This window comes from Colobus angolensis, unplaced genomic scaffold, assembly GCF_000951035.1.
Source record: "Colobus angolensis palliatus isolate OR3802 unplaced genomic scaffold, Cang.pa_1.0 Scaffold326, whole genome shotgun sequence".
In the NCBI taxonomy this organism is placed as follows: domain Eukaryota; kingdom Metazoa; phylum Chordata; class Mammalia; order Primates; family Cercopithecidae; genus Colobus; species Colobus angolensis.
The window spans coordinates 276,377-298,032 of record NW_012116555.1 but is presented as its reverse complement, the minus strand read 5'-3'; the positions used below and the strand labels follow the sequence as shown (position 1 = coordinate 298,032).

General features: G+C 41.6%; 1 protein-coding gene across 1 annotated transcript in view; it reads right to left on the bottom strand.

Annotated features, from left to right (window-relative positions):
• HYAL4 (hyaluronoglucosaminidase 4) overlaps positions 1-21,656 on the bottom strand; it is a 41,120-nt gene that overhangs the window by 7,056 nt on the left and 12,408 nt on the right. The window contains exon 3 of the mRNA XM_011951742.1: positions 10,161-11,165. Coding sequence (XP_011807132.1) covers positions 10,161-11,114 — 954 coding nt within the window. The 5' untranslated portion in view covers positions 11,115-11,165. The remainder of the gene's footprint in view (positions 1-10,160; positions 11,166-21,656) is intronic.

Sequence of the window (21,656 nt, the reverse complement as noted above, 5' to 3'; positions counted from 1 at the left end):
ATTACAGGCACCTGCCACCACACCTGGCTAATTTTTCTATTTTTAGTAGAGATGGGGTTTCAATATCTTGGTCAGGCTGGTCTTGAACTCCCGACCTCATGATCCACCTGCCTCAGCCTCTCAAAGTGCTGGGATTACAGGCATGAGCCACTGCACCCAGCCTAGGTAACTTTTTAAAACCTTTCAGACTGTACTGACTTCCTATTCTTCTTCATAAATTATTTATCACTGATTTTTCTAGGTGGTATGAAGAGAAGTTCACAATAGAGACTTTATTTCCTTCCTCCTTCACCTCATAAATGACCTCGGAGGTATGGCACTTACCATATTTCATACATATGCATCATTTCTCCCTCTGATGAATACACTCCATTTATGTTCCAAAGATACCTGGTCACTGTAAAATACCTCACCTGGGTATTTTCTATGCCTCCTCCTTAGGATGCCTAGAAGTCAGTATCAGGCCTCTGAGCCCCAAGCTAAGCCATGTATCCCCTGTGACCTGCACATATAGGTCCAGATGGCCCAAAGCAAGTGAAGAATCACAAAAGAAGTGAAAATGGCTGGTCTCTGCCTTAACTGATGACATTACCTTGTGGAATTCCTTCTCCTGGCTCATCCTGGCTCAAAAGCTCCCCCACTGAGCACCTTGTGATCCCTGCCCCTGCCTGCCAGAGAACAACCCCCTTTGACTATAATTTTCCACTACCCACCCAAATCTTATAAAATGGCCCACCCTTATCTCCTTTTGCTGACTATCTTTTCGGACTCAGCCCACCTGCACCCAGGTGATTAAAAAGCTTTATTGCTCACATAAAGTCTATTTGGTGGTCTCTTCACACAGACATGCGTGAAATTTGGTGCCGTGACTCGAATCAGGGGACCTCCATTGGGAGATCAATCCTCTGTCCTCCTGCTCTTTGCTCCATGAGAAATATCCACCTACAACCTCGGGTCCTCAGACTGACCAGTCCAAGTAACATCTCACCAATTTTAAATTGGATAAGCGGCCTCTTTTTACTCTCTTATCCAACCTCTCTCACTATCCCTCAAACTTTCTCCTTTCACTCCTGGTGCCATCTTTCACTCTCTCCCTTCTCTTAATTTCAGTTCCTTTCCTTTTCTTGTAGAGACAGAGGAGACGCGTTTTATCTGTGAACCCAAAACTCTGGCACCAGTCATGGACTTGGGAAGACAGTCTTCCCTTGGTGTTTAATCACTGCGAGGACCCCTGCTTGATTATTCACCCACGTTTCAGAGGTGTCCGATCACCATGGGGACGCCTGCCTTGGTCCTTCACCCTTAGTGGCAAGCACCACTTTTTTGGGGGGCAAGTACCCCCTTCCCCTTCTCTCCATGTCTCTATCCTTTCTTTTCTCTCCACTTTCCTGGGGGCAAGCACCCCCCCACCCCTTCTCTCTGTGTCTCTACCCTCTCTTTTCTCTGGGCTTGCCTCCTTAACTATGAGCAACCTTCCACTCTCTATTCCTCCCTCTTCTCCCTTAGCCTGTGTTCTCAAAAATTTAAAACCTCTTCAACTCACACCTGATCTAATACGCAAATGCTTTATTTTCTTCTGCAATGTCGCTTGACCCCAGTGCAAATTGGATAATGGCTCTAAATGGCCAGAAAATGGCACTTTTGATTTCTCCATCCTACAAGATCTAGATAATTTTTGTCAAAAAGTGGGCAAATGGTCTGAGGTGCCCTACATCCAGACATTTTTCACACTTCATTCCCTCCCTAGTCTCTGTTCCCAATGTGATTCCTCCTAAATCCTTTTTCTTTCCCTCACGCCTGTACCCTCAGTCCCAACCCCAAGCGCCGTTGAGTCTTTCCAATCTTCCTTTTCTACAGACCCATCTGACCTCTCCCCTCCTCCCCAGTCGGCTCGTCACCAGGCTGAGCTAGGTCCCAATTCTTCCTCAGCCTCTGTTCCTCCACCCTATAATCCTTCTATCACCTCCCTTCCTGACACCCAGTCCTGCTTACAGTTTAGTTCCATGACTAGCTCTCCCCCACCTGCCCAACAATTTCCTCTTAGAGAGGTGGCTGGAGCTGAAGGCATAGTCAGGGTACATGTGCCTTTTTCTCATCAGACCTCTTTCAGATATGTCAGCATTTAGGTTCTTTCTCATCAGACCCCACTAAATATATACAAGAATTCCAATATCTAACTCTGTCCTACAATTTAACCTGGAGTGACTTAAATGTCATCCTAACTTCTACCCTCTCCCCAGATGAATAGGAAAGCTTTTTTTCTCTGGCCCAATCTCACACTGACAACCGTTGGCTCCACGAGCCAGACCTCCAGGAAGGCATTAGAGCAGTTCCCTGAGAGGATCCCCAGTGGAACTATCAGGCAGATTCCCCAGGTATAGCTAGGAGAGATTACATGATTTCCTGCCTAGTTGAAGGGCTTAAAAGGGCAGCTTACAAAGCTGTTAATTATGACAAGCTTAAAGAAACTACCCAAGGTAAAGATGAAAACCCAGCCCAGTTCATGGCTTGTTTGGCAGCAACCCTGAGCTTTACAGCCCTAGACCCTGAAGGGTCAGAAGGCCATCTCATTCTAAATATGCATTTTATCACCCAGTCAGCTCCTGACATTAGAAAAAAGCTTCAAAAATTAGAATCCAGCCCTCAAACCCCACAACAGGAATTAATTAACCTAGCCTTCAAGGTGTACAATAATAGAGAGAAGGCAGCCAGATGGCAACGCATTTCTGAGTTACAATTACCTGCCTCTGTTGTGAGACAAAACCCATCCGCACCTCCATCACACGGGAACTTCAATTGCCTAAGCTGCACATCCCTAAGCCGCAGCAGTCAAGCATTCCTACAGGACTTCCTCCATCAGGATCTTGCTTCAAGTGCCAGAAATCTGGCCACTGGGCCAAGGAATGCCCACAGCCCAGGATTCCTCCCAAGCCATGTCCCATCTGTGGAGGGACCCACTGGAAATCAGACTGCCCAGCTCACCCAGCAGCCACTCCTAGAGCTCCTAAAGCTCTAGTACAAGGCTCTCTGACTGAGTCTTTCCCAGATCTGCTTAGCTTGGTGGCTGAAGACTGACGCTGCCCAATCGCCTCGGAAGCCCCCTGGACCATCACAGACGCCAAGCCTCACGTAACTCTCACAGTGGAGGGTACGTCCATCCCCTGTGTAATCAATACAGGGGCTACCCACTCCACATTATCTTCTTTTCAAAGGCCTGTTTCCCTTGCCCCCATAACTGTTGTGGGTATTGACGGCCAAGCTTCAAAACCCCTTAAAACTCCCCCACTCTGGTGCCAACTTGGACAACATTCTTTTATGCACTCTTTTTTAGCTATCCCTACCTGCCCAGTTCCCTTATTAGGCTGAGACATTTTAACCAAATTATCTGCTTCCCTGACTATTTCTGGACTACAACCACATCTCATTGCCACCCTTTTTCCCAATCCAAAGCTTCCTTTGCATCTTCCTCTCATATCCCCCCATTTTAACCCACAAGTATGGGGCACCTCTACTCCCTCCCTGGCAACCAATCACATGCCCATTACTATCCCATTAAAACCTAATCACCCTTACCCTGCTCAACACCAATATCCCATCCCACAGCATGCTTTAAAAGGATTAAAACCTGTTATCACTCGCCTGCTACAGCATGGGCTTCTAAAACCTATAAATTCTCCTTATAATTCCCCCATTTTACCTGTCTGAAAATTGGACAAGTCTTACAGGTTAGTTCAGGATCTGCACCTTATCAACCAAATTGTTTTGCCTTTCCACCCTGTACTGTCCAACCCGTACACTCTTTTGTCCTCAATATCTTCCTCCACAACTCACTATTCCATTCTTGATCTTAAAGATGCTTTTTTCACTATTTTCCTGCACCCCTCATCCCAGCCTCTCTTTGCTTTTACCTGGACTGACCCTGACACCCATCAGTCCCAGCAGTGACTACCCGTGCTGTGCTGCCACAAGGTTTCAGGGACAGCCCTCATTACTTCAGCCAAGCTCTTTCTCCTGATTTACTTTCTTTCTACCCCTCTGCTTCTCACCTTATTCAATATATTGATGATCTTCTACTTTGTAGCTCCTCCTTTGAATCTTCTCAACAAGACACCCCCCTGCTCCTTCAACATTTATTCCCCAAAGGATATCAGGTATTCCCCTCCAAAGCTCAAATTTTTTCTCCATCCGTTTCCTACCTCAGCATAATTCTTCATAAAAACACACATGCTCTCCCTGCTGATCATCTCCAACTGATCTCTCAAACCCCAACACCTTCTACAAAACAATAACTCCTTTCCTTCCTAGACATGGTTCGATACTTTTTCCTTCAGATACCTGGTTTTGCCATCCTAAAAAAACCATTATATAAACTCACAAAAGGAAACCTAGCTGACCCCATAGATCCTAAATCCTTTCCCCACTCCTCTTTCCATTCCTTGAAGACAGCTTTAGAGACTGCTCCCACACTAGCTCTCCCTGACTCATCCCAACCCTTTTCATTACACACAGCTGAAGTGCAGGACTATGCAGTCGGAATTCTTACACAAGGACTGGGACCGTGCCCTGTAGCCTTTTTGTCCAAACAACTTAACCTTACTGTTTTAGGCTGGCCATCATGCCTCCGTGCAGTGGCTGCTGCCACCCTAATACTTTTAGAGGCCCTCAAAATCACAAACTATGCTCTCATAACTTCCAAAATCTATTTTCTTCCCCACACCTGATGCATATACTTTCTGCTCCCTGGCTTCTTCAGCTATACTCACCCTTTGTTGAGTCTCCTACAATTACCATTGTTCCTGGCCCTGACTGCAATGCAGTCTCCCACATTATTCCAGATACCACACCTGACACCCATGACTGTATCTCTCTGATCCACCTGACATTCACCCCATTTTCCCATATTTCCTTCTTTCCTGTTCCTCACCCTGATCACGTTTGGTTTATTGATGGCAGTTCCACCAGGCCTAATTGCCACTCACCAGCAGAGGCAGGCTATGCTATAGTATCTTCCACATCTATCATTGAGGCAACCACTCTGCCCCTCTCCACTACCTCTCAGCAAGCCGAACTCATTGCCTTAACTTGGGCCCTCACGCTTGCAAAGGGACTACGCGTCAATATTTATACTGACTCTAAATATGCCTTTCATACCCTGCACCACCATGCTGTTATATGGGCAGAAAGAGGTTTCCTCACTACACAAGGGTCCTCCATCATTAATGCCTCTTTAATAAAAACTCTTGTCAGGGCCACTTTACTTCCAAAGGAAGCTGTAGTCATTCACTGCAAAGGCCATCAAAAGGTGTCAGATCCCATTGCTCTAGGCAATGCTTATGCTGATAAGGTAGCTAAAGAAGCAGCTAGCATTCCAGCTTCTGTCCCTCATGGTCAGTTTTTCTCCTTCTCATTGGTCACTCCCATGTATTTCCCCACTGAAACTTCCACCTATCAATCTCTTCCCACACAAGGCAAATGGTTCTTAGACCAAGGAAAATATCTCCTTCCAGCCTCACAGGCCCACTCTGTTCTGTCATCATTTCATAACCTCTTCCATGTAGGTTATAAGCCACTAGCCAGTCTCTTAGAACCTCTCATTTCCTTTCCATCATGGAAATCTATCCTCAAGGAAATCACTTCTCAGTGTTCTGTCTGCTATTCTACTCCCTCTCAGGGATTGTTCAGGCCTCCTCCCTTCCCTGCACATCAAGCTCGAGAATTTGCCCCTGCCCAGGACTGGCAAATTGACTTTACTCACCTGCCCCGAGTCAGAAAACTAAAATACCTCTTGGTCTGGGTAGACACTTTCACTGGATGGGTAGAGGCCTTTCCCACAGAGTCTGAGAAGGCCACTGTGGTCATTTCTTCCCTGCTGTTAGAGATAATTCCTCAGTTTGGCCTTCCCACCTCTATACAGTCTGATAACAGACCGGCCTTTACTAGTCAAATCACTCAAGCAGTTTCTCAGGCTCTTGGTATTCAGTGGAAACTTCATATCCCTTACCATCCTCAATCTTCAGGAAAGGTAGAACAGACTAATCGTCTTTTAAAGACACACCTCACCAAGCTCAGCCTCCAACTTAAAAAGGACTGGACAGTACTTTTACCTCTTGCCCTTCTCAGAATTAGAGCCTGTCCTCGAGATGCTATTGGGTACAGTCCATTTGAAATTTTATATGGATGCACTTTCTTGCTCAGCCCTAACCTTGTCCCAGACACCAGCCCTCTAGGCGACTATCTTCTCATCCTCCAGCAGGCTAGACAGGAAATTAGCCAGGCTGCTAATCTTCTCTTGCCTACTCCAGATTCCCAGCCATATGAAGACACCCTAGCTGGACGATCAGTTCTTGTTAAGAATCTGACCCCTCAAACTCTACAACCTTGATGGACCAGACCCTACTTAGTCATCTATAGTACCCCAACTGCCATTTGTCTGCAGGATCCTGCCCACTGGGCTCATTATTCCAGAATAAAGCTGTGTTCATCAGACAACCAGCCTAATACCTCCTCTTTCTCCTGGAAGTTGCAAGTACTCTCCCCTACTTCCCTTAAACTCACTCGCATTTCTGAAGAACAGTAATAACCCTTATGAGCCTAATACATCCCTTCATTCTATTAGGTCTGTTCATCCTTACCCTACTTTTTGCAACAGGGCTTTACGCAGTCACCCCCACTACTTGGACTGAGCCCCAAAAACTAGTCATCCCTGCTATCTTCTGTCTAGTCATACTCCTATTTATCATTCTCAACTACTCATAAATGCCCTACTCTTGTTTACGCTGCTGGTTTACACTGTTTCTTCAAGACATCACAGCTGATATCTCCTGGTGCTATCCCTAAACGGCCACTCTTAACTCCCTCTTAGAGTGGATAGATGATCTTTGCTGGCAGGGCACCCTCCAATACTTTCACCCTGATGATGTTCTATTCTTTACTTTTATACTCACTCTTATTCTCATTCCCATCCTTATGCCACCCTCTACCTCTCCCCAGCTATCTCCACCACACTATCAACCTTACTCACTCTCTCCTAGCTGTTTCTAATCCCTCCTTAGCAAACAATTGCTGGCTTTGCATTTCCCTTTCTTCCAGCACCTACACAGCTGTCCCTGCCTTACATACAGACTGGGCACCTGTCTCCCTACACCTCCGAACTTCCTTTAACAGCCCTCACCTTTATCCTCCTGAAGAGCTTCTTTACTTTCTAGACAGGTCCAGCAAGATCTCCCCAGACATTTCACATCAGCAAGCTGCCACCCTCCTCTGCACTTACTCAAAAATTCTTTTTTATATCAACTCTACTCCCCCCATATTTGGAGCCCTCACAACACAAACTACTATTCCTGTGGCTGCTCCTTTATGTATCTCTCGGCAAAGACCCACTGGAATTCCCCTGGGTAGCCTTTCACCTTTTCGTTCATCTCCACAACCCAACTACACACATCACTGAAACAATTGGAGCCTTCCAGCTCCATATTACAGACAAGCCCTCTATCAATACTGGCAAACTTAAAAACATTAGCAGTAATTATTGCTTAGGAAGACACTTACCCTGTATTTCACTCCATCCTTGTCTACCTTCCCCTTTGCCATCAGACTCTCCTCCCAGGCCCTCTTCTTGTTTACTCATACCAAGCCCCGTAAATAACAGTGAAAGTTTGCTCATAGACACTCAATGTTTTCTCATACACCATGAAAATCAAATCTCCCCCTCTACGCAGTTACCCCATCAGTCCCCTTTACAACCTCTGACAGCTGCCGCCCTAGCTGGATCCCTAGGAGTCTGGGTAGAAGACACCATTTTCAGTACTCCTTTTCATCTTTTTACTTTGCATTTCCAGCTTTGCCTCACACAAGTCTCTTCTTCCGCTGTGGCATTCTACCTACATGTGTCTACCCACTAATTGGACAGGCACATGCACACTAGTTTCCCTTACTCCAAAAATTCAATTTGCAAATGGGACTGAAGAGCTCCCTGTTCTTCTCATGACACCAACACGACAAAAAAGAGTTATTTCACTAGTTCCTTTGCTTGTCAGTTTAGGACTTTCTGCCTCCACAATTGCTCTTGGTACTGGAACAGCAGGCATTTCAACCTCTGTCACAACATTCCATAGCCTCTCTAATGACTTCTCTGCTAGCATCACAGACATATTACAAACTTTATCAGTCCTCCAGGCCCAAGTTGACTCTTTAGCTGCAGTTGTCCTCCAAAACCGCCAAGGCCTTGACTTACTCACTGCTGAAAAAGGAGGACTCTGTATATTTTTAAATGAATAGTGTTGTTTTTACCTAAATCAATCTGGCCTGGTGTATGACAACATAAAGAAACTCAAGGATAGAACCCAAAAACCCACCAACCAAGCAACTAATTATGCTGAACCCCCTTGGGCACTCTCTAATTGGATGTTCTGGGTCCTCCCAATTATTAGTCCTTTAATACCTGTTTTCTCCTTCTTTTATTCGGACCTTGTATCTTCCATTTAGTTTCTCAATTCATCCAAAATCGTATCCAGGCCATCACCAATCATTCTACATGAAAAATGCTCCTTCTAACAACCCCACAGTATCACCCCTTACCACAAAATCCTTCTTCAACTTGACCTCTCCCACTCTAGGTTCCCACATGACCCCTAATCCTGCTCAAAGCAGCCCTGAGAAACATTGCCCATTATCTCTCCATGCCACCCCCCAAAACTTTTCACTGCCCCAACACTTCAATACTATTTTATGGTATTTTTCTTATTAATATAAGAAGGTAGGAATGTCAGGCTTCTGAGCCCAAGCTAAGCCATCATATCCCCTGTGACCTGCATTTATATATACATCCAGATGGCCGGAAACAAGTAAAGAATCACAAAAGAAGTGAAAATGGCTAGTTCCTGCCTTAACTGATGACATTCCACCACAAAAGAAGTGAAAATGGCTGGTCCCTGCCTTAACTGATGACATTATCTTGTGAAATTCCTTCTCCTGGCTCATCCTGGCTCAAAAGCTCCCCCACTGATCACCTTGTGACCCCCACCCCTGCCCACCAGAGAGCAACCCCCTTTGACTGTAATTTTCCACTACCCACCCAAATGCTATAAAATGGCCCCACCCCATCTCCCTTTGCTGACTCTCTTTTTGGACTCAGCCTGCCTGCACCCAGATGATTAAAAAGCTTTATTGCTCACACAAAGCATGTTTGGTGGTCTCTTCACACAGATGCATGTGAAACTCAGAACATCTTTAACAGATATTGGTGAGTTGAAATTTGCAATGGTGCAGAAAGGAAAAATGCCTCTGTTAAAATATATTAAACCACTGGTGTCCAGTAATACCTGAAAACATCACTGCATCACACGTGAAGCCCGCCACAAGTCCCAAGGCTTCTCAATGTAGAAAAGTTACACAAAATTATCCAAATCCAAAGATTAGGCTGGGCACGGTGGCTCATGCCTGTAATCCCAGCACTTTGGGAGGCCAAGGCTGGTGGATCACCTGAGGTCAGGAGTTCAAGACCAACCTGTCCAAAGTGGTGAAACCCCATCTTTACTAAAAGTACAAAAATTAGCTGGGCATGGTGGTGGATGCCTGTAAACCCAGCTACTTGGGAGACTGAGGCAGAAGAATCACTTGAACCCCGGAGGTGGAGGTTGCAGTGAGCCAAGACTGCATCATTGCACTCCAGCCTGGGTGACAACAGCAAAAAACTCCATCTTGAAGAAAAAAAAAAAAATAGGATACCCACTACTTTCCCCAGAATTTTTCGTTTAAGTGGCTAGACAATTCTGCTTCCACATGTATGAGCAAACACTCCATTTCAAAACTTCCTTTTTGATTATCTAACCTGCTCACTGTCGATCATTTCGATAACCTTCCAAAATGCCCAATTGTGAATATAGTTAAAGTTGGTGTGCAGGAAATGTAGTAGTTGCTGGTATCTACTTTAACCCTTTCTCACCTTACTTTGTTCCTTAAGAGAATGATAATGAATAAGATAATCAAAATTCAGTTGTCATAAATGAAGAGTCTAAACGCATGACTAGTCAAGGAAGAATTATGCTCCTATATAACAGACCATTAATTGAAATCAATTCTTCAAAGAATATAATTAACAAAGAAATGTCCTTTTAGAGATAAGGAGGAAATCCCCCACCATTGGACAAGAAGCTTCTTACCTTGGAAAGAAAAAATAAAGGTTCATCTCTGTACCCTAGCCTTGTGTAGACAAATACAGGCAGAGCATAATCGTGAGATGTCATGGTAGAGATCCTCATGGATTCATGCACCCGAAATTGGGAGAAGCGCAAAATGTTTTCACTGTCTCCAAGGGATTTCCAGACACCGATAGAAGGATATAAAGCAGCACTGCTGTTCCAGAGCCAAGAGAGCTCATTGTTCCTCAAGACTTCCTCTTCCGGGCATGACCCAGTATAGTTTGGGGCATAAACATTATAATTGTGACAATCAGGATATAAATAATAACCCCAAAGACCTTTGGGTCGACTCTTAATTCCCAATTTGATGGTTTCCTTCATGAAAGCTTTTGCACTTTCTTCAAAGGTCACTTTAGCTAAATATTCAATATCCGTAGCTGATACATTCTTTCCCATATCAGAAATAAGCTTTCTTGACTTCTTTCTGTAGACATCTTTTGCGTTCCAGTTCCGGGCCCACTGTGGTCGCCAATATTCCCAATCTATAACAGCAAGTCCACTGAAATCTTCAGCAGGGATGTAATAATTAATATCTTGGTCAGCTTTTTCCAGATGTACTTGTAAACTTATGTTCTGTGGGAGACCTCCATTAATGGGGACCCCTTGTGATGTATACCACGGATAGTATCCCAATCTGTTGACATAAAATATAGTGACATTTTGCCCCCTGGCCTTGGCCAGTGGGCTTCCAATCACTGGAAACATTTTCAAATTTAGTCGTAAATTATATTTTATCAAACACCGATCTGTTGGTGCATTCCAAGCAGCTATAAAAGGTTTTCTTTGATAAATTGGAAGTCGAGCAGGTTTTAGACAAGAGATAGACTTTAGAATAAAAAATATAAGGAGCCATGAAGTGAGATGTACTGGTTGAACAACACAAAGCCTTAGCTGTCCTTCAGATAACACTTTCATGGTAAGATAAAAATCTTATGCTATCTTCTGCTTTACTGCACTCTAGAAGACCTGTGGAGAGATTTAATTTCCTGTTAGGCATAGTTTTGAGGAACAAGACTCAAATAGGCCTATAAATAAATGGAGATATAGAAGCAGATGTAGAGACCTAGCTTCTATTCAGGGGAAGGAAATGCAATTCAACAGACATTCATGGAGCACCAGAACCTATGTCCAGAAAATAAAATGAATAAGATGTGGTCCTTGCCTTTAAGGAGTTCATGATCAGATAAAGATGTGAAATAATATTCACTATCATTTTGGAAAACTCATCAAATCCCAGGCATTGTGCTTAAGTGCTTTGTAAATATTTTAAAAACTTGTAATAACTATGTAAGGCTTATAATTACATTTCCATTTTACAAATGGAGAACTGAGGCTTAGAGAGATGAAAAGGCTTGCCTGATGTCACATTATATGGAAGGCAAGGTGATGTAAAATTTAAATAATAAAAATGCATAATAAGTACTACATGATAATTTATTGGAGCGATTACTTCTGGGAGTAAGCAGTAGGTAGGAATGGAGAGGAAAGTGATTGAGTGGCAAGAAATTAAAACCAGCCCAACTGTTCTAAAGAATAGATGTTTTGGGTTTCTTTTGAATAAACTTAGAAATTGACCCTCCCAGGGTAAAACTTAAGAAAGTTACATTTGTCTTATCAGGGTTCCTTTCTTGGTAAACCAACCATCAAGCCTCCCAGAAAGCTTCAAGGAACTGAAACTTACCGGATTATCACATCTAAACAATGAGACACCAGACACCTCACTGACCTGACCACTTGCTTGTTGACCAACTCCTCTTTCTTACCCCTCCTTAATTCCTGTTTTCCCACACACAGTTACTTTTCTTCCCTACTTTATAGACCCCAAATTTTAGTAGCTTGAGGAGATGACTTCGAGACTGATCCTTTATTCTGCTTGGCCACAGCACCCAAATAAGGCCTTCTTTCCCAGCAATACTCCTTGACTCAGTGATTGGCTTTCTGTGCAGCAAGCAACAGGACCTAGACCAAATCCCTGGTGTAACAGAATGTCTCAGGGAAGACACTGGAGTTGAAAGAGAAGATAGGGCCAGGCAGGGTGGCTCACACCTATAATCCCAGCACTTTGGGAGGCTGAAGTGGGTGGATCACAAGGTCAAGAGATCAAGACCATCCTGGCTAACATGGTGAAACTCCATCTCTACTACAAATACAAAAATTAGCTTGGTGTGGTGGCACACACCTGTAGTCCCAGCTACTCAGGAGGCTGAGGCAGGAGAATCACTTCACTCTGGGAGGTGGAAGTTGCAGTGAACTGAGATCACACCACTGCCCTCCAGCCTGGCAACAGAGCGAGACTCAATCTAAAAAAAAAAAAAAAAAGAAAAGAGAGAGAGAAAGAGAAAGACAGGTAGGTGTTTGGATAGTATGAGAGGGAATACGATAGTGGCTACTTTGTCAAGTTATTTTTTAGTCATCTCTTTGTAAAACTACTACAAAATTATTTTTGTAAAAGCTCATCAAAGGGTTTGATGGCATAAAACATTTGCAGTCTTGTGTGTCATTAAAAGGGAAGTGCATTGTGATTATGCCTGATGCCTAGTGAGATTAAGGTGTCCAGTAGACATTTGTCCTTTGGCTGTGTGCTCAGGATACAGACCCCTTTCCTCAGTAGTTAATTCTGTACCATAAATACCTTGGAAGGCAAAGTCCATATTTCATTAAATAAGCCAAAATGTCCCAGCATTCCTTGCAGGTTTGGTATTCGTCTATGACTGTGGTCAGCCCAATTAGATGCATCCTAATCTAGGCTTTGAATTGGGATATTGAGATTCAAGGAGGCTGAGGTGACATTGCCAGTGGTGACATAAATTCCAGTGTCAAGGAGCAGCAAGCTGGGGCATCCAGAACCTGAACCTGATGCCCATAATGTTACTGTTAAGTGGAGACATTGTCCTCATGAGACACCATTTTTCTGCTCAAGTAAGCAAGGCTTGTTTTGGTTACTTACAACCAGGAACTCTGATTGATGGAGAAGTGATATGGTTTGGCTGTGTCTCCACCAAAATCTCATCTTGAATTGCAGCTCCCATAATCTCCTTGTCATAGGAGGGACGTGGTGGGAGGTAATTGAATCATGGGGGCAGATTTCTCTTGCTGTTCTTGTGATAATGAATAAGTCTCACGAGATCTGATGGTTTTATAAAGGGTCGTTCCCCTGCGCATGCTCTCTTGCCTGCCTCCATGTAAGACGTGACTTTGCTCCTCCTTCGCCTACTGCCATGATTGTGAGGGATCCCCAACCATGTGGAACTGTGAGTCCATTAACTCTCTTTTTCTTTATAAATTACCCAGTCTCGGGTATGTTTTCATTAGCAGTGTGAGAACGGAACAATACAAGGCGCTTCTGTGCTTGGTAGTAAAGCCTGTGCTACATGTTGTGTGTAATTATCATGTTTAACCACCAGGTGTCACCAGCCAAAGCTTATAGTATTTCTCAGGCCTCAGACACTGCTGTAAAAAAATGTTTAAGTAATTCACAAAACTTCCTCCAAAGACATTTAAGAAGTCCTAAGTAAATGGATAAACACAAAACACCAGTTTTTAAGAGCTATAGAGGTAGATATTTTCATTTATTGAATAAATATACTCCTCCATGCACAAAGCTGAATAAAATTACCCCACTTAGCATGAAATATATCCTACTGCAGCTCTAAATTATGATTTGAAGAGAATAATATTTTCAAGGGAATCTAATTTTATGAGTAAGAAAAATTGTGGTACTCAAAACTTCTCCTTTTCTTTGATTCTTTTATTATGTTTTGCCTCCAGGTAAGAAAAATAGATTTGCATATGCATTCATTAATAGAAGGGGGAAGAAGCTTTCCTTTAAAATTAAAATTCATTTCTATTAGAAAGGACTATATTTGTGTATAGTCCAAAAAAAGAAAAAATCTACTCTGCCAGACACTTCCTGCTTTGGTCTCATACAAAACATAGTTTTCCACTGACTATTGTTTCTCCTTTGGTCGGCTCCCTCATCACCACCATAGAATATCCTGGTTCATTTATTACAAAGTTACCAAGTGATTCTCTTCTCCTATCCTGGAATGTTATTATTCTCTGTTCTGGTGAACTGGAGGTGCACCTTACATGGCAGATGGCAGACATAGCTCCTGATAAAATGTGTGGGTGCACGACCAAAGAAGGAAAATAAATAAGTAAAATCCTGTGCCCGTGTCTTCTGCTTGCTGTATGTCAGGTTTCTGCTTCCTTTGCAGCCAGGTCAGGGCACCGGTGTGCCCTCCTCATTAAATATGGCTTGTTGGGAGGAGATCCCCTCAAGTGATCCCTCTCAGACACTGTTTTCCCTTGCCTGTCCCACCATGCAATCCCTGTTTCTCCTGTCCTTCCTTCACCGAGGAAACTCCCCGAACCTGCCCTTCCAAAAGCGCCCTTTGCTTCAGAGCTTCTCTAGACCTTATTCCCTCACCCCACCTTTGCCATTAAAATCCCTACCGCTGAGCTCTGCCTTATCTTGACTAGTTCATGTAGCATAGCAACCTGTGTAATTATCCACAGTTAACCATGTGTCACCAGCGATAGCAACCTTCCTTTTCTTTCTCCCTTCCCCCTTCCATAATCTGCCTAGGAAAATGTGCTCCTGTAAACAAACTTCTAAATGACAGAATGTTTAGAAAGAGTTAGCAAGATATTGGAGGTAGAGGTGAATGAGGAATTTAACCTGGACTTGGCCGTTAAATTGTATCGCCCAGTTTTCTCTTCTTAGAAGTAAGGTCTGTTCTGGGAACATATATGAAGTACTAGTTCCCTTCCTTCAACAAGGAAACTTCTGTGAAGACATTTTAAAGGCCCCTGGACAAATGATTTTCAATGAAAATGACATACTCATTAAAGCCATAAGTAAAGGGAAGTAGCTTTCTCCTGACTCCTCCTCTGGTGAAAGAAAGTGAGGAAGGTTAAGCTGCTACTAGGTTGACCTTGGCTGCATAGTTCTAATCTTCTTGCCCTGACCAGAGACAAATGTGGCAAAAGCAGCAAACAGACAGGGCCTATTTCAAGTCGGCTCAAGGACCTCACCTCATCACTGCCCCTTCCTCCTGACAGTGAAGGAGACAGTGAAGAAGGTGGCAGGAGGGGTGCTCTTGTGGGAAGACAGGACCACCACGTACAGCTACAAGAGTCTGTGAAAAAGCCTCTAACCCCTGTCCCCTGCTTATTCCTAAGTCCCTTCTCACTCCTTCCCCAAAGAAGCTTACTTGCTTGTGATAAATTAAAAGAAAAAAAAAGAGCAACCCCTGGCATTCAGAAACTGTGAGTACTACACTCACAGCTAGGCTGCATAATGCTTCTCTTAAACACTGTCACAGAATACCAGTCTGGACACGTTTACTCTCAGACCACAACAAAATGAGACAAAGCCAGGCCACTTTTAAATTTTGTCTAAGATCAGAAAAGAAGGTCACTGTGCAACCCACAAAATACCAAACATCCCTCTCTCTTGCTGAATGAATGACTGCTATTCTTTACCCAGTCACAGGAACGCCTCTGCTTTCTGACAACATCTAATCTAGAGAAAATCCCTGCCTTCCTAGACTCTACCCCAAATCACCCAACCAAAACCTAAATAATATGATAGTTTCCTCCTAATACCCTCTTACTGAGACACCCCATGGTTTCCCATGGTGTGTACCCTTTCTTCCCACAATAAGTAAGAAGGCCAACTAATTTAACTGCAGGTGTGTTCCTGGTGGTCTTTGGAGCACTGACACTGTATAAAGGCAGAGGCACTTAGGGTTTATTCTTCTAAGAATTCAGAAAATTTTTATTGAGCATTTTCTATGTACCAGGCTTCCGTCTAAGTACCAACAATAAAATAGTGAGCAAAACAAACAAAATCCTCTGCCCTCACTGAGTTTAAATTCTTGTAGAGGAGGGAGATAATAAATAAGAAGAGGAAATAAAATATTCAGTATGTTGCATAGTGATGATAACAAAGAAAAATAAATAAGGCAGGATTTGTTTCTAGATGGTAACAAGCCTCACTGATCCCAAGGATAAGAGGAGTCAACCTGGAGGATGTCAGGGGAAGTATGAGGGAAAGCAGGTGCAAAGGCCCTGTGGCAGAGCATGCCTGCTGTCTCCAAAGACCTTTGAAGAGGATAGCGACTAGGTAAAAGGAGCCAGAGAGGAACGAGTGAGGGTCTTGTAGGGGCTTATAGGTACTCAGGCTTTTACTCTAAATGAGATGGGAAAGACGTGGCAGGCTTTGAAAGAAGAATGACATTATCTGCCTTGGGCTTAACTGGATTCCTCTGGCTGCTGTGTTGAGGCAAGCCTGAAAGGGAAAAGACACAAGAGAGAAGCAGGAAGAGTGTAAGAAGCTCTTGCAATAATCTAAGACAGAAATGAGAGCAGTTCAGACCAGTTATTTATGAGACCATAATATTTTAAACAGTCACCGCAAAGGAAAAGGATGTTATAAATCAATAAATTAATTGCACTAATTTGTTTTCATTTTGATTGCAACTCTAAGTGCTTGTTCTCAAACACCCAGTGCAATGTTTTTTAACTTCACATAGCATGATGATCCATACTGATCTTTACAATCAGAGTGAATGCTCTGGAAAAGTTTTTCAAAGCATATACTCCTTTCTTAATATTCATGTATTAGTGAAACGAATTGATTTTCCGAATCTGCAAGTCTTCTATTTCTTTTTTCATGATATTGGGGTTCTGTTTTAAAAACCTGTAAGATGCCAAGTGTCTGCTCCTAAAACCATGAGAGTTTGAAGAGATATCCTGAAGGTCATGGTCCCTAAGGAATTTAATAAATGCACTGTTTTATTTCCAAGCCCTTAAGGAAAGTACTGACCAAAGTGATATTTTGTTGCCAATGATGAAAAATGTACATACTCATATACATTTATTGGCCTGAGAGACAGAGCAGAACTATCAAGTTCAAAGCTATGTGCTCAATTTTGCAGAACTAATTGCTAACCTATTTTCTAATAAAAGCTTATTAGAGCAGCAGCCAATAATAGGCTTCTATTTTTTTCTCTGATGAAGTTTTTCTCTTTTGAAACATCAATGCTCTGCAAGCTGACTCTTTAGTATTCCAGCAGAAAAAGCAAAATATTTTAACGTTAGAGGTTTCTCAATTAAGTATTTTTCATACATTTTTCTTAAAAACTTATTGCCTATGGGTTTACAATATAATCAACTTTATAACAGTATTTCTTAAGGCCCATAATTCATCATTAGACACTGAATTTTATGATAACTCTATTTTATGTTATTATCAAAGAACACAGTGTCCCTCCATCTGAACAAATTTTAGAACTCCTATACTATCTTGATTGTATAAAATTGTTTCCTTTCCAGTCTTCTTAAATATAGGCTTAAGTTTTGTAAATATGTGAAAATGACTATTTCAGTGTCACTTTTGCTAATGGCAAATTCACTATATTATTCAATCTCAAAGGCCTTGTTTTTTATGAAGCAAGCAAATTTTGCAGTTTTAAGAAATACAACCCGAAAGAGATTAAAATTGTCTTTGTATAAAAGTACACACTTAGTCTTTGTCTAAAAGTATTACTTCTCTTTTAGGACTTGAAATTTCTTACAGCCAAGATCAACAGATTTCTCGGAAAAGCACACTGAGTCTTAGATCACATTTTGAATAAAATGTTCCCTCTGTCAACCTGTTTTTAACCAAGTTCCTTAAGATAACATTAAGTTGATTTATGTCTTCAGGTTTTTAATTAAAGTTGTTGAACTAAAAAGTCATCCAGTGGTCTGTGAAATGTTATTTAAGTCTTTCCAATGTCCATAGTCAAGATTACAACTTAAAATACTTCCCTCCCCATAAAAATGACCCAAGTCATTGATTAGGAGTGCTGAGATACGAGTCAGGGTTATCAGACAGAAACTAGGGATGGGGAGCTGAGGCCCCAACCTCAGGCCTGAGGACCAGAACAATATTTAAACAGGAGAGTGTTGGATCCCAGTTCCTCAGGTCCTAGCTCTCAGTGTTGGAGTACAAGACTGGAGAGGAAAGGCAAACATTTGAGAGGTGAAAAACTATAGCCATATCACATAGTCTTGTCTCTGGTAAACATGGCTTAATTTCAAATTTTGCCTCAGTCCTGACTGGAGTGGCTTGAAAACTAGGGTTCCCCTGGCTTTACAAATGGCAAGCCATCATTTATCTCTCTGTACAAGCATATATATTTCAGCAGGATAAGAAATTTGAGCAAGGTGAAATGTGCAGGGATTGACTCCAACCTGAATGAAGAAAGAGTACATTCCTAGTGGAAACAGAAGACTGGAAATTTCTATCTGAATTATCAATGAACAAAATCTTTCACCAAGAAATTCTGCTTCTATGTAATTCATTGTAGCACTTCTTATAATTAGGAAGACAAAATTAATGTCTTCCTAATTCTTATAATTAGGACAACAAAATAAATGTCTACCATAAGGCAAAGGCCACATAAGGCGTGGCCTTGTATACAGTGGAATGCTATGCACCTACAACAAAGAATGAGGTTTCTTCTATATATTGATAAGGACATTCACTAGATATTAAAATATTCTTTAAAATATATATTTGTTTTACACGTGTGTCTGTACACAAGCTACACATTCTAATAAAGTGTGTACAGACTGTTCCCATTTTTCAAAGAAAGGAATGTATACATATATAATATATACACACATACACATACACCACAAATTACATATGTGCACAGTATAATAATTTGTGTACTGAGGAATATCTCTGGAGCTGTATTTGTCCATTCTCACACTGCTATAAAGAAATACCTGAGACTGGGTAATTTATAAAGGAAAGAGGTTTAATTTACTCACAGTTCCCTATGGCAGGGGAAGCCTCAGGAAACTTACAATCATGGCAGAAGGCAAAGGGGAAGTAAGTGCCTTCTTCACAAGGTGGCAGGAAAGGAAAGTGCTATGAAGGAGGAAGTTCCAAACACTTAAAAAGCCATCAGATCTCGTGAGAACTCATGCACTATCAGGAGAGCAGCATGGGGGAAACCACCTGCATAATCCGATCACTTCCCTCCCTCCACACATGGGGATTACGGGTCCCTCCTGCAACATATGGAATGATAATTTGAGATGAGATTTGGGTGGGATGCAGAGCCAAACCATATCAGGAGGGATACTCATGAAAGGTTACGTTGTTTGCTTCCAGGGAGGAAAACAGGGTGGCTAAATGAGAGAAGTGAGCAGGGGCGAGATTTATTTGAGAAGGAAGTTCTGTTGGGATTTTGTACTACGTTTTTGTAACAGCTAATTCAAAACCATCAATCTGATTTTAAAAACTCAAAGTTCCTTGGATATATAAGAGAAGATGCAAATCGATTCTGACTATAGTATAAGGAATCCAGTTTTCCTAAAGAAAGTTACATTTCACTTGGATTTTGTTATGAAGATGATTTTTATAATTTTATTTGAGAAATTGTATGCTTATCTGCAATCTGACAAGAACATCCCTTTTCAGGAAATAATAATGATTTTTTTTTTTAACTGAAGTGAACACTATCAGCCAAAGCTTTAAGTTAAGGCTCTATTCTGACATTTGATTATTAAAAGCTAATTGTTGATTGGTTACTATCTATGGTAAAAGAAAACTAACAGTGGTTAATGGTTTAGGAAATGGTTTAGGAGGTGTTTGGTAGGAACACTGATTATAAGCTTGAAGAAACTGATTAGTATTATTATTCTCCACAAAATGTAACGCACAATACCAGTGAATTATTTAATACTAGTGGAAAATATACTTTAGAGTAATAGGCCTTCTCTGATTGTAAACAAGGCAAAACTCTGATTACAACAGATAAACGTATGCGGAGAAACTGGATATGAAAAAATGATTGTTCTTTCTTATTTCTTTGACTATATATTAGTTTTGGTGATTTATTCATCATAATGTTAAATAACTCAGGAAGCTAGATTGTTCGTTACTTCTTCAGCATCAGATAACTTTTTTCCTTGGAGTTTCTTAAAGACTTCAGTTTTATTTCATCACCCATACTTTTTTGATGAAGACTAACTTCTGATCTTATTTTTTATTCTTCAATGTCTATGGCATTATTCTTATTTCTTTTTATTCTTCCCCACACTTTTCTTTTCTAAATCCTTCTCAAATCTGATTGCTTTATTTGAATTATGTCCAGCTACCCTGGTGTGTTTACAACACAAAATATCTCAGTGCAATTTAACAGAAGCCAGTAAAGAGTTCAGGTTAAAATCTTACACTCTGGAGCCGGTTACCATAAACAACACACTAGAAACGGTTTCATTGTTTTTCCTATTCAATTTTTATTTCTATTGTTTTAACTTGCCTTCCCAGCATATCACAATAGTGTCTTTTTGGGCAGAGAAGTGCAATGATAATAGTAATGGCCTTTTATTTATCTAAATAGAGTATTGATGTCTATTCTCTTCTTATAAACTAAAGTCTCAACTTTTGAAAATTATATTTATGAACTAGAACTTAAATTCTAATTTATAAATATGGGACAGGATCTTGCACACTCCCCTTCCCCCATGCGTCTCTGCACCCTTGCCTTTCTCTGGTTGACATTTTCACATAAGACAGATCTTCTAACCTAGACAGCAATCCCACTGTACGGCTCAATGGACATAAGATGTCCATATGTGGCGCTGACTGCCACATAGTTGATTAAGTCATGTCTGAGTTTGCAATGTCTTTTGGCATTGCACCTAATGTTTTCTACCTAAAATATCTCTGTCAATCTTCATTAAACTTGACTATGAGATTTCAAGCCCATCAAATTAAGCAATCTGAGAAGATTTTGGCTCATAAAGAGCTGGTTGGATTATGTCTGTATATAATTTTCTTCACTTTTTGGTTTACATCTTACATGATTAGCTACATATACATTTCTTTTCTTTTCTTTTCTTTTTGAGACAGAAATAGGCTGAAGTGTAGTGGCACAATATCAGCTCACTACAGCCTTGACCTCCTGGGCTCAAGCAATTCTCCCACCTCAGCCTCCTGAGTAGCTGGGACTACAGGTGTGTGCCACCATGCCAAAGCTAACTTTTATATTTTTGCAGAGACAGGATTTCACCATGTTGCCCAGGCTGGTCTCAAACTCCTGAGTTCAAGTGATTCACCTGCCTCAGCCTCCCAAAGTGCTGGGATTACAGGAGTGAGCCACCACACTTGATCTATATAGACATTCCATATCTCCATTTAAGAGCCTAGTCTTCCACTTCAGGTACACCCTCTGGATAAATGATGATGTTCTTGATGTTGCAACTGAATGTGGCAATCAGCCTGATCATTACCAAGTTTTAATAACAAATAGTATATGTTATCATGTGACCAAATGAATTATGTTTTGTTTCTATTAAAAGAAAGAAAGAAAGAAAGAAAGAAAGAAAGAAAGAAAGAAAGAAAGAAAGAAAGAAAGAAAGAAAGAAAGAAAGAAAGAAACAAAGAAA